Raw genomic sequence first — 12,484 nt, 5'->3', positions numbered from 1 at the left:
AGGGAGTGTCAAAGACCTTGTCAACGTATTTTAAACCACCACACGCACATTCACAACATTGCTGGAAAGTGGCTTAAATGTATTATAACAACCATTTTTTAATATGAACCTGAATTCTCTCCACAAGTCATTACCAGAGGTTAATTAGGCTCTAGGACAGTGGCCCCCAAACTTTTTGGCACCAGGGACCGGTTTTGTGGAAGACAGTTTTTCCACAGACTGGGGACGGGGGTTGTTTCAGGATGATTCAAGTGCATTACATTTATTGTGCACTTCATTTCTATTAGTATTACTCTGTAATATATAATGAAATACTTACACAACTCACCCTAATGCAGAATCAGTGGGAGCCCTGAGCTTGTTTTCCTGCAACTAGATGGTTCCATCTGGGGGTGATGGGGACAGTGACACCCGACGTGTGTTGCTTATGTCCAGTCTACTCCGTAAGATGCAGCTTGTCACTTGCCACTCGCAGATCGGGTTTTGATATGAGTCTGCAAGCAATTGATTTATTATGGTCTCTGTGCAGTCAAACCTCTCTGCTAATGATAATTGTATTTGCAGCCACTCCCCAGCGCTAGCATCACCGCCTCAGCTCCACCTCAGATCACCAGGCATTAGATTCTGATAAGGAGCGTGCATCCTAGATCCCTCGCATGCGCAGTTCACAGTAGGGTTTGCGCTCCTATGAGAATCTATTGCCACCGCTGATCTGACAGGAGGCGGAGCTCAGGCGGTAATGCGAGCCATGGGGAGCGGCTGTAAATACAGACGAAGCTTCGCTTGCTCACCTCCTGCTGTGTGCCCAGTTCCTAACGGGCCATGGACCCCTGCTCTAGGGTATTGTCTGCCAGATTGGCGACATCTCTGAAGCACCGAAGGTTCTCAGTCCTCTGATCAACACAACTCATCTGTATCCATATTTCAAACAACTTTGTACAATCTGTTTTACTTGAACAATCAAAAAAATCTCTCCACGATCAGACCAGTTGGTAAACTAGATGTGCTTAAATTGAAAACCAAGTAATTTTTTGTTGAATTTTATGTAAAAATATTTGAAAACTTTTGACATAAAAAGTATTTCCATAACATGCATGTTATTTTCCCTTTCATCAATGAAGAGAGGATGGCTGTGTTCCTGTCCCAGCTCAAGCTACCAGCAGCAATGCTGGCTGCTCAAGCTCACGGGAGGCCTGGTCCACCAGGAAAGGATGGGTTACCTGGGCCACCAGGAGACCCTGGGCCCCAAGGTATGTCTTTGAGGACAATATTTGTTTACCAACTCTTTAACTCTCAGTGTTTATAACATGCTAATCACAGTTAAGGCAAAACATATATATTAATATACATTACAAATATATATTAATATACATGAAAAGTATGTATATTAGATTATATATAATATATAATATATATACTTGGTATGTATTTTATAAATTTATATATACATATGCATATATAATGATTTAATATAGGATATCTTGTTAATATTTGATATTCTAGAAATAAATTTTTAACTATTATTCATTCCAGTTTAAACCTGACTGATAATTATCTGCTAATCTAAATGTATTTAATAACAATACTTATTATGATAATAACAGCAATAATGTGCTTATTTATCATTATTATCTGCAAATTTCTAGTCGTTTATGCCTCACTGTTGATGTAAGCAGACAACAAGAATCTTAGTATCTTAGTATCTTAAAGAAACTGAGGAAAAAGTCTTAAGACCTGCTACTATAATTAGTGATTTGGGTCCGAAATATATTTTTGAGAAATTTTAGAATCCTTTTTCTTCTTCTGCAAAAGTTGTGGATGATAACTTCTGAATTTAAAAAAAAAAAAATTTCTCACATTGTTTCTAAATTTTTCAAAGCAAGACTTAAAAAAAAGACTGGCAAAAAAAAATTTGCTCCACTTATGATAACTTGACAAGACACATGATCTTAAATGTAGCTTGGCTAAATTCAGCTGGCAAGAGCATTTTCTAGAAATGTGATTGGCAATCAGCAGAGGGGCCAAGGGGACCCTGGTTTGGAAGATTCACCGCTCTGACAAGGAAGCATTAGATCCAGTGAGTACGTACTGTGAGAGGTAAGGCCAGAGACACTGCTTTTCATGTGTTATTATAGAGGAACTCAAGGGCTCTCCTTGGAATAATCAAAAGCTTGTGTAAAGGAGAAAGACAAAAATGCTAATTTGGAAAGATGCATGCACCCCAGTGTTCATAGCAGCACTATTTACAGTAGGCAAGACATGGAAGCATCCTAAGTGTCCATCAACAGATGAATGGATAAAGGAGAAAAGAGAAAGTTAACACCAATATCACATAGGAATACAGTTCGAAATACTATATGTGCGGAGAGTTATTTTCCTTTCACTAGTTCACTTTCCTTCCTACAGCTTCTCTATTTTCTGTAGGAAGGGCCTGATGGTGATTGCCGTGTCCTCCCTCCCCTGAAAGAGGCACAGCTTTCCCCGGTCGTGGGGTTTGTTAGGATCCTAACTTCCCACTGAGACTGACAAGGCTTCTAGTTTAGCTAGCACAGTGTAAAACAGCGGCAGTGAATCACTCTAGTTTACCTGAACTGTCTTTTCTACGTAGTTTCTCTTAGGTCACAGAGAGGTTTGGCAGGGAATTGGAAGCAAGTGTAGAATCAGGTGTAGCCTTGTGTGTGTACCATTGTGTAGAGGGTGGTTAATTATAATCTTCTGCTAGTTGGGTCTGTTGTGAATTCAGAGTATAGGAGACGGGAAGGAAGACCTTGATAGCCCATCTGAAGATGTTTGATGCCTCAAACCATGTGAAGAACCAGGACTGTCAACACCAGTAGGAGAAAGATCTTGGACAGATGCTTCACACAGTGGCCATCTAAGGGGGCAAGAGCAATGCATGGTCCGGATAGCAAGGAAAGTCCTTCTGGAACTAGAGTCACCTGTCCACACAAACCCCTGTCTCGGGCTTCCTCCCATGCAGGGAAGGCCCATCCGGAAGGCCCATCTGGAAGGCTCTTGGGCAGAGGCCATGCCAGGTCAGCAGTGTTCGTGCAGCTTTTGGAAACAAGACCTCTGTTCACCACTCATTGGCCTTCACTTCCGCAAAAGATTTCTATGGGTTTTATCTGCTGTGCTGCCGAGGAGACCTTATCTACTGTTTCCACTCCTGACGGGGCTTCGGATCCAGTTCTTTTTTTAAGGGGTTTTTTCTCTCTTCTTTTACGTTGAAGTATAGTTGATTTACAATGTTGTGTTAGTTTCAGGTGTACACCAAAGTAAGTACACCTGAGTGTACAAAGTGAGTACGCAGCAAACTTTCTCATATAGGTTATCACAGAATATTGAGTAGAGTTCCCTGTGCTATACAGTAGGACCTTGCTGGTTATCTATCTTGTATGTAGTAGTGTGTGTTTGTTCATCCCAAGCTCCTGATTTATCCCTCCCCCAGCCTTTCCCCTTTGGTAACCATAGGTTTGTTTTCTATGTCTGTGAGTCTATTTCTGTTTTGTAAATAAGTTCATTTGTATCATTTTTTTTTTAGATTCCACAAATAAGTGATATCATATGGTATTTGTCTTTCTCTGTCTGACTTACTTCACCTAGTATGATAATCTCTAGGTCTAACCATGTTGCTGCAAATGGCATTATTTCATTCTTTTTCATGGCTGAGTAACATTCCATTGTATATATAATTTGAAAGACTTCCCCATATGATTTCCAACGTTTTTAAAAAGAACGTTTAGTAAACTTAACAAAACTCTTGTCCCACCAGAGGGTTCTGACAACAGACATATCTTGATTATCACTCAGGTGTCTCTTCAACATTTGCATATCTCCTTTTCAGGATCTGCTACATGCCAGAAATGCAGCCAAAAAAATAAAACTCGTGAAATATGGGATTCGTTTTTAAGCAATATTTGCCTGTAGTCATGCTGTATTGATAATCCTGTCTAAAGACACCAGGAAATCTTACTGTAGAAAAGAAAAGGCCTGCTGGTCGATTTTTTGGTGCCTCGCCAGCAGTTGACAGGAACTGAAGGGTTTTTCTCTGGTAGACAGACACATATGAAGTGCTCAGAAGATGCAGTTATGCATGTAACTTCAAAGCTTTGCTCTGCTCGATTTGAAAGTTTTCTCAAAAAGGAAAAAGTATGCATATAAAACTGTTACCCTTTCCATGAGGGATGATTAAAAACATGAAACCTTAGGCGCTGTCGGCTGAATCAGTCCTCTTCCTGACACAGCGTGACTGAGTTTGAGGAAAGGCTGCAGTGAGAAGCCCAGCACAGGAAGGGAAACGGAATGTGGGCCCTGAACGTGACGCCGTGTGTTCTGCCCACTCACAAGTTCTGTTTGATGGTGGCTCTTCAGAAATTTCTAAAAGGGACTTTTTTTTTTTTTTTTCAGTATTTTTCAGGAAAGAAATCCATTTTCATTTGAAATGAAGTGGTTTGGTTTGAAACATGCACTATGGAATGAGTCCTTCATTATTATCTTTAGGGAAGGACACAAGTTTAAAGGGGTTTCATAAAGATCCCTACGCTTACCTGAGAAGCAGGAGACATGTAGAGAGCAATGAGAAATCGACGTGAGACTACAGGCACACCTCGGACATATTGCGGGGTTGGTCCCAGGCCACCGCCATGAAGCAAACGTTGCAGTAAAGCGAGTCACGAGAATTTTCTGGTTTCTCAGTGCATGTGAAAGTTATGCCTGCGCTATTCTGTAGTCTGTTAAGCATGCAATAGTTTTATGTCTAAAAAGAACAATGTAACTAAAAACGACTTCATCGCTGAAAACTGCTAACCATCATCTGAGCCTTCAGCGCGTCGCGATCTTTTTGCAGGTCTTGCCTCCGTGCTAAGGGCTGCTGACTCATCAGGGTGCTGGGTGCCCGTAGCAATTTCTTAAAATAAGACAACAAAGAAGTTTGCCGCACCGACTGACTCTTCCTTTCACAAACAGTTTCTCTGTAGCCCGCCATGCTGTTCGACAGCGTTTTACCCACAGTAGAATTTCTTTCAAAGTTGGAGTCAGTCCTCTCAAATCCTGCTGCTGGTTTTTTCATCTAAGTTGATGTCATATTCTAAATCCTCTGTTGTCATTTCAACAATCTTCACCGCATCTTCCCCAGGAGTGGATTCCGTCTCAAGAAACCACTTTCCCTGCTCAGCCATAAGAAGCAACTCCTCATCTGTTGAAAGTTTTATCGTGAGATTGCAGCAATTCAGTCACATCTTTAACCTCCACTTCTAGTTCTGGTTCTCCTGCTGTTTCCACCACAGGGGGAAAAGCTTTCCCCCACTGAAGTCTGAACCCCTCCAAGTCATCCATGAGGGTTGGAATCAGCTTCTTCCAAACTCCTGTTAACGTTGATATTTTGACCTCTTCCCATGAATCACGAATGTTCTTATTGGCGTCTAGGATAGTGAATCCTTTCTGGAAGGTTTCCAGTAGACTCTTCCTAGATCCATCATATGAATCACTACCTAGTGCTGCTATAGCCTTACAGAATGTATTTTCTAAATAATAAGACTTGAAAGTCAAAATGACTCCTTGATCCATGGGCTGCAGAATGGATGTAGTGTTAGCAGGCATGAAAACAACACGAATCTTGTTGAACATTTCTGTCAGATCTCTTGGGTGACTAGGTACATTGTCAATGAGCAGTAATAGTTTGGAAGGAATCTTTTTTTCTGCACAATAGGTCTCAGCAGTGGGCTTAAAATATTCAGTAAACCATGTTGTAAACAGATGAGCTGTCATCCAGCCTTTGTTTTTCCATTTGCAGAACCCTAACAAATATAATAATCGTGAAAAAATTTGAAATATGGCACCAATAGACTTGCCTGACACAGGGTTGCTACAAACCTTCAATTTGTAAAAAATTCAGTATCTGTGAAGTGCAATGAAACCAAGTATGCCTATATTAGAAGTTAACAATCCAACTTGAAAAGGGGAGGTACTGCTCCTACCAAGACTCTGATAATGAAACGTGTGGACCCTCTTTCAGCACCTGATCTTCTTGCAGTGAGAATAGATGCCAATATGATTCTGAGTTGGGTCACCTCGTTTGCATTTTTCCTAAATTCCCCAAAGGGCAATTGTTGATGCCTTTTTTTAAATTCAAAAGCATTTCCAGACAGTTTTAGATTTTAACCATCCTGTGGGTTTCTGATCATTGCCTTCCCACTGTGCACTGGGAGGAGCGCTTTCCTTGGTGTCCTTCATTCCCAGCCCCCAAGAGTGGGAGCTGCTTTGGGGGAAACCAGCGCCATCCAGGGCTGCCCACTGGGTGGGACAGGAGCAACTTTGGAGGTGCTGGCTGGGGCAGGCAGGTTGGGCAGGGCAGCTCCCCAGAGGCGCGCTGGGGTGGGGTGCACCGTGTTAGCTAGGCGGATGGGTAGTGACAGAATGCTGCCCATGACCACCTGGCCAAGTAGGCGGAAGGAGAGAAAAAATGGTGCCCACCAGCACTGCTGTGCTCGGAGAACTTTCCACTAGATCCTGCCCCTCTGGCACATGCTCTAAAATTAGTCAATGAATCACTTTTCTCAGACAACCCAGGTGCTTTTCAAGCTGCTGCCTCTGTGCTGGGACTCAAAGCAAGTGAGTTTGTGCGTGAGCCCCTCAAGAGTGGAGTCTTGGTTTCCCACAGCCCTCGGGCTCTCCTGGATGTAAGCCCTGCTGGTTTTCAAAGCCAGATGTATGGGGACTTGTCTCCCCAGTGCAGGTCCCCCAGGCTGGCGAGCCTGACATGGGCTCTGTTGGACCCCTTGCTCCTCGGGGGGACCTTCACAGTTGTGATATCCCTCCCCCTGTGGGTCAGCACGGCAGGGCAGTAGGTGCTAACTAGACCACTTCTCTGCCCCTCCTACCCATCTTGACCTAGCCTTTTCTGTATATGTTCCACTGTGGAAAATCTGTTCTGCTATCTTCAGGTCATTCTCAGAGATAGTTGTTTCATTTGTACTTGTAGTTCTGGTGTGTCCGTGGGAGGAGGTGAGCTCAGGGTTTTCTAGTTCACCTTGATCAGGAACCTTGAAAGAACTTGATTTAAACTTCTTCCAAACACGTGCTGATCTTCCACCTCTGTGAAAATCCTCAAGAATAGGTACCATACTTGAAAGCCTTATCCATTTTAGAAAGAACCCTGCACACCAAGTGGATGTGGGGTTACAAGGAGAAGACAGATCCAGCCATTCTATCCCACATCAATTTTGGAGGGGTGGTATTGGGAATGATGGTTCTTACTTTTGAACTTCTAAAGTTCAGCTGTTATTGGTTTGTAATGGAAGAAATCACCTGTTATGTATAAGCCAGCGGCCCACAGAGTAGCTGACGTGACTGATACAGATTTGACCCTTCAGATTTGTTAGCAGTAGGGGCCTTAGGAAATGGGAGGCATATGTGTGTTCGTATGGTGAAGGGTTCAGTGGCCAATTAGCGGGCCAGAACAAGCAGGCCAGACAATGTGGAAGGCTTGCAGACAGCTTGTAAGGTCCCACATGAAGAGTCATCCTCCCAAATGCCAGTAACACTCTTTTTCTGACCTCATTTTTCCAGCATGCATGTAAATGCACTGATTTACAACTTTAGGAGTAAATCCCTTGTGTTGAAATGGAAATAAAGTCTAACACCTTAAAAACTCCAGCAAGCACAGTTCTTCAATGATGAGAATCTCTAGATGCTTTGGATTAGGGCACTGCTGTTGTTTTGTATTTTTTCCTCCATAAGCTACACTGATATCAAACTCTCATCCTGCACCTAGGGGCCAAGAAAACACATGTCTGTTTGAAGCTAGACCAGCCTTTTAGTCTTTTCCAAATTTCAAGAGAGGCCTACCCTAAGGGGGTGAAAAGCTTAATTCTAGAAAATGGAGAAGTTGTTATTGACCTTATTAGCATTGCTATCTGAAGTATTGCTGTGAAAAAATTATGTATAGCTGATTCACTTTGTTATAAAGCAGAAACTAACACACCATTGTAAAGCAATTATACTCCAATAAAGATGTTAAAAAATAATAATAATAAGACCCTGGACTTCCCTGGTGGCTCAGTGGTAAAGAATCCGCCTGCCAGTGCAGGAGACACGGGTTTGTTCCCTGGTCCAGGAAGATCCCACATGCCGCGGAGCAGCTAAGCCCGTGCGCCACAACTACTGAAGCCCACGTGCCACAACTACTGAGTCTGCACTCTAGAACCCGTGAGTCACAACTACTGAGCCCACATGCCACAACTACTGAAACCCGCGCGCCTATAGCCCGTGCTCCGCAACAAGAGAAGCCACCGCAATGAGAAGCCCACGCACTGCAACAAAGAGTAGCCTCCGCTCGCCGCAACTAGAGAAAGCCCGTGCACAGCAACGAAGACCCAGTGCAGCCAAAAATAAATAAATAAATAAGACCCTAAGGCTTTTGGGGAGCCTTCATAAGGAATGAGCTTGGGACCTTATTAGGAAAGTTAAGAGTAGAAAGTTCTCATGTGCTTTGTGCACTTCAACATCTCTATCTGTTAATAGTGGGTCCGTATTAACCTAATGATATGAGAGATTTGTACAAACAAGTTGTTACATTTGACAGGAGAAGTGTAAATGTTACCTTATTATACAAATACACAAATTATTGTTTCTTGTTTTGTGATACCATATGCACTGAAATCCATGTGGAATAATATATTTTGCATTATGTTGAAATCTGAGAACTGAGTTTAAATATGTAGCTTTTAGCACCTACATTGTTCATTTGGAATTGTGTTCAGTGTTGTTAACCCTCTTGTTAATCGGAAGTTCATGTATCTTCACTTATTTTTCTTTCTTCCTCATTTTTTTAGCCTATGATCTTAAGCCCTCACTGAGATGACTTGAGAGCCACCTTAACGAGGTGTCTGTAATAGCGGGAGCTGGGTTGAACTATTAAATATACCTCAGGTGGTAAATGTTATTTTACTGTAGAAATGTTTAAATATAGATTTGGAAGGGTGCTTTTAAATGACCCTAAGTCCAAACATTTCTCCTTACTGTTCACGTTTGTTAAATGAAAGTCACTTACATAAAAGAAATCCTGGTGATATTTTAAACTTGAATATGTATCTATTTAGTGTTCACTCCACTGTTCTCTCTGGGTTCTAGGATTGTATTGAACCTCTGTAACATAGTTTTCAGATATAAATGTGTGAAGATATTCCACTGGGTGGATTTTCAATATACACCTCAAAATATTTCCTGAATGTTTATCAGTCTGTTGCCAGAGAACACGCTTACTTTTTTGTCTCTCTTTTTGTATATCTCTCACTTAGGCTACCGAGGACAGAAGGGAGAAAGAGGGGAACCGGGAATGGGGCTTCCAGGGAGCCCAGGTCTTCCAGGGACCTCAGGTAATAGTGATATTATCTTCACAACATGAGCAAACCTCCCAAAATAGGAGCCATGCCTGCTCCCCGATGGCCCTTAGGTATCGCTGCAGGTGACACTGAGTGACCCACATTGCTTGGAGGGAGGGAGGAAGAGCCATATGTTGACCCGTGTTCTGATGGGGTCTTTTATTTCATTAGCTCCGGGCCTGCCAGGCTTACCAGGTGCCCCAGGGCCCCAGGGCCCCCCAGGACCCAGTGGAAGGTGTAACCCAGGAGACTGCCTGTATCCCGTCTCTCACGCCCGTCAGCAGACAGGTGGGAAATAACCATACCTGAGGAAGACTTGATTCCCAGCCATCCCTCCTTGCTGTTGGAGCTTTCTTAGTACTGTCAGACCCTCATGATTCATGGGTGACTTTTTTTTTTGATGTAGGCCAGACATTAAAAGCAAAAATTGGAATCCTATTCCTATAGTAATGGTGATATCAGCCTTTTTAGAATTTTTCCAAATTCATTCCATATGTCTTGTTTCACCATTATTATGATTTTTATTCAGAGTTTTCTATGAAATATGCAAGCAAATCATATCATTAGTTCTTCCTCAAGAGGAAATGACATCTTGTGATTTAGCAGACTGATGGTGATGTACGTTTTATAATCTCATCGACTTGTATTTGGCCTTTGATTTCTGAATTTTAAAGTTTCGGACTTATCTGGAAGTTTTCTTGGTGTTTAAATTTCCTATCATTGCTAAAAATCTCATCACCTTTTTTGATATAGTGCGTTGCTCCTGCTGAATGTTTTTTGACTACTTTTTATAGCTTAAGAATTCTTATACCATCCTGTATCCATTCTACTTATGCAGAGAAATAGATAGGCCATAAGACCTTCACTTCATAACTTATATTTTGGAAGAAAACCCAGACGGCTGTTTTATCAGGGAGCCCAAAATCCTACCATAGCCAACTGCTGAAATGATTTTGTCGATTCTGTGTAATGAGCTCCATTCAAAGCAATCCCACCGGCATGAGTATGTCCTGCATAAGAAGGGAGGAAAGAAGTCAAAGCCCAGCCAGCACTGTGGCCCCTTCACTGAGTTTCTCATTTGGGAAACAGGAAGCTGTCTTCCCTAGGAGGTATCTGGTGGTGAAGGCACCAAGCTGTCTTTGGTACTTTCGAAGCTTAAAGGGCCTCGCAAGGTCTTTGGGCCCCTGTGTCCATTATCCTTCTGACCTCATCACTCTCAGAGTTTAAGAACCAGCCATCAGAACAAAGGATGGGACTTGCAGCGACTGGAAAAGAAACCCCCTTGACCTAGGAGATGAATGTGTGGTGTCAGCAGATGCATATTGCCAAGCCCAGAAGCTCTGATGGAGAATGACGTTTCTCAGAAGCTGCAGCAGGAGATGCAGGGCAGAGAAGGAAAGCCACGAGACCCAACATGCAACCAGCGCCGAGACCAAAGAGCCCACGCACTTCAGGGAAACAGGCGCTTCCCAGACCACGTCCTCTGACCAGGAACGAAAAGATGTGATTGCCAACAACATGGCTAAACGGTTCTTCTACTGCCTGGCTCTACATTATTTTGAGAAGCTGTTGGTTGAAAACGATGGATTTCCTAGGACACTGAGCATGAGGAAATTGCTGGAATCTAAGTGGTGGGTCCCAGGGATGCTGAGAGCAAGCCCCCGGAGCCCTCCCGCTGCAGGCACCCCATCCCGAGGCCGCGGGGCAAGTTGGGAAAAGCTGCGAGCCGGGTCTTGTGGGGAGCGTTGCTACATGAAGGCGGCTTTGTTCAGATGCACCCAGGGTTTGAACCGGGTTTCACTGTAGACGGATGAACTGCTGGTCAGGTACTGTCTACATGGCCGTGCGTACATGCGACCTTTTCATTATTTCATGTTGAACGATGCTGTATATTTCACTTCCAAGTTTATTTATTTTCTTTTCCAGGGTCATTTTATTTATTTCAAGTGTTGCTAACTTTAAATTGATTTTCTTCTTCATTTTCTTTCCTGTGCAATACCTACAATGGTGCTGTGTTTTAGACTTAACACAATCAGAATATACATACACATTTTCTTAGTAAAATGATCATTTATTTCCACCCCCCCCAAAATGTACAGAGATCTAAAATCTGGTGCTATGTGTATATCTTGAGCTTTTAATTTGTGGAGCTTTAATTTGTTGAATTTTCTGAAAGCTTTACAACTCCTGTGCCACTCATTAATTTACTTGAATTTGTCATAAAGCTCAACATTTTATATGTTTTCAGAGATTATTTTTTCAAATTAGTTAATAGTTTGGTTATCCTTTTGCCTCTTTGCTAATCCGGAAGTATTTATTTTAGCATTTTACTGTTTTCATGAACTTTTTTGCTAATGGTGATCAATGTATTTTTGTTTTCTTTGAGTCGATCCCTTCACAGACATAAGAAGACTCGGCTCACTTTCTTGTTTTATCAATTCTGCTTATTTTAATTCCAGAGAATATGTCATATATCCTTTCTTACAAATGGTATATTTCGGAACCTTTCTTGTTCTAAATTCCATTAAGGCCGGGCTGGTTTATTCCTGTTTCAAGAATCTGGACTTATTCAGCTGGTTTGAGGAGTTGGTGCATATTACAAAGTAGAGCTGTCACAACGACACAGGCTGTTTTTTAACCACCGACACACGTGACTCAGTCTACCTGGGGCGTAACCAGGGGAACAGGCTGTGTCACGTGGAGGGAGCCTCTGCTCAGCCGCCTGTGTGTCCACCGTCTCATCTCTGTACACGAGATGCGGCCAAAAGCAGCAAGAAAGCCTGAGTCCAGCTAACACAACACCAAATAAAGCGGAGATTTGGCAGTTGCCTGATTCTTCTAACAAAAAGAAAGTGGATAATTAAGGCCCCAAAGTCGGGTGTGAAAATTTCCCCTAACTGGCTGGGTGGTTGCCAATTCTCTTGTATTGTTTTTGTTTTTTCCATTCCAAAACCTTCGTTTACTTTCACACAGACGTCAGTAATGTCCACAGCAGGGAAGAAGAATGACCACATTTCCTGAATTATCTCTTGTTTGGACTCCAGACAACATAAGTGTTTAAATACAAAATAATTTTGGCCATGATGGCTATTAAAAATTAAAAT

General features: G+C 42.4%; 1 protein-coding gene across 1 annotated transcript in view; it reads left to right on the top strand.

The window, feature by feature from the left end:
- COL19A1 (collagen type XIX alpha 1 chain) overlaps window positions 1-9,679 on the top strand; it is a 363,922-nt gene extending 354,243 nt beyond the window's left edge. The window contains exons 48-50 of the mRNA XM_036871237.1: window positions 1,122-1,250; window positions 9,297-9,374; window positions 9,552-9,679. Coding sequence (XP_036727132.1) covers window positions 1,122-1,250; window positions 9,297-9,374; window positions 9,552-9,679 — 335 coding nt within the window. The remainder of the gene's footprint in view (window positions 1-1,121; window positions 1,251-9,296; window positions 9,375-9,551) is intronic.
- The last annotated feature ends 2,805 nt before the right edge of the window (window positions 9,680-12,484 follow it).

The sequence above is a fragment of the Balaenoptera musculus genome, chromosome 12 (assembly GCF_009873245.2).
Source record: "Balaenoptera musculus isolate JJ_BM4_2016_0621 chromosome 12, mBalMus1.pri.v3, whole genome shotgun sequence".
Lineage (NCBI taxonomy): Eukaryota > Metazoa > Chordata > Mammalia > Artiodactyla > Balaenopteridae > Balaenoptera > Balaenoptera musculus.
This window is presented reverse-complemented; position numbering and strand designations above follow the sequence as displayed.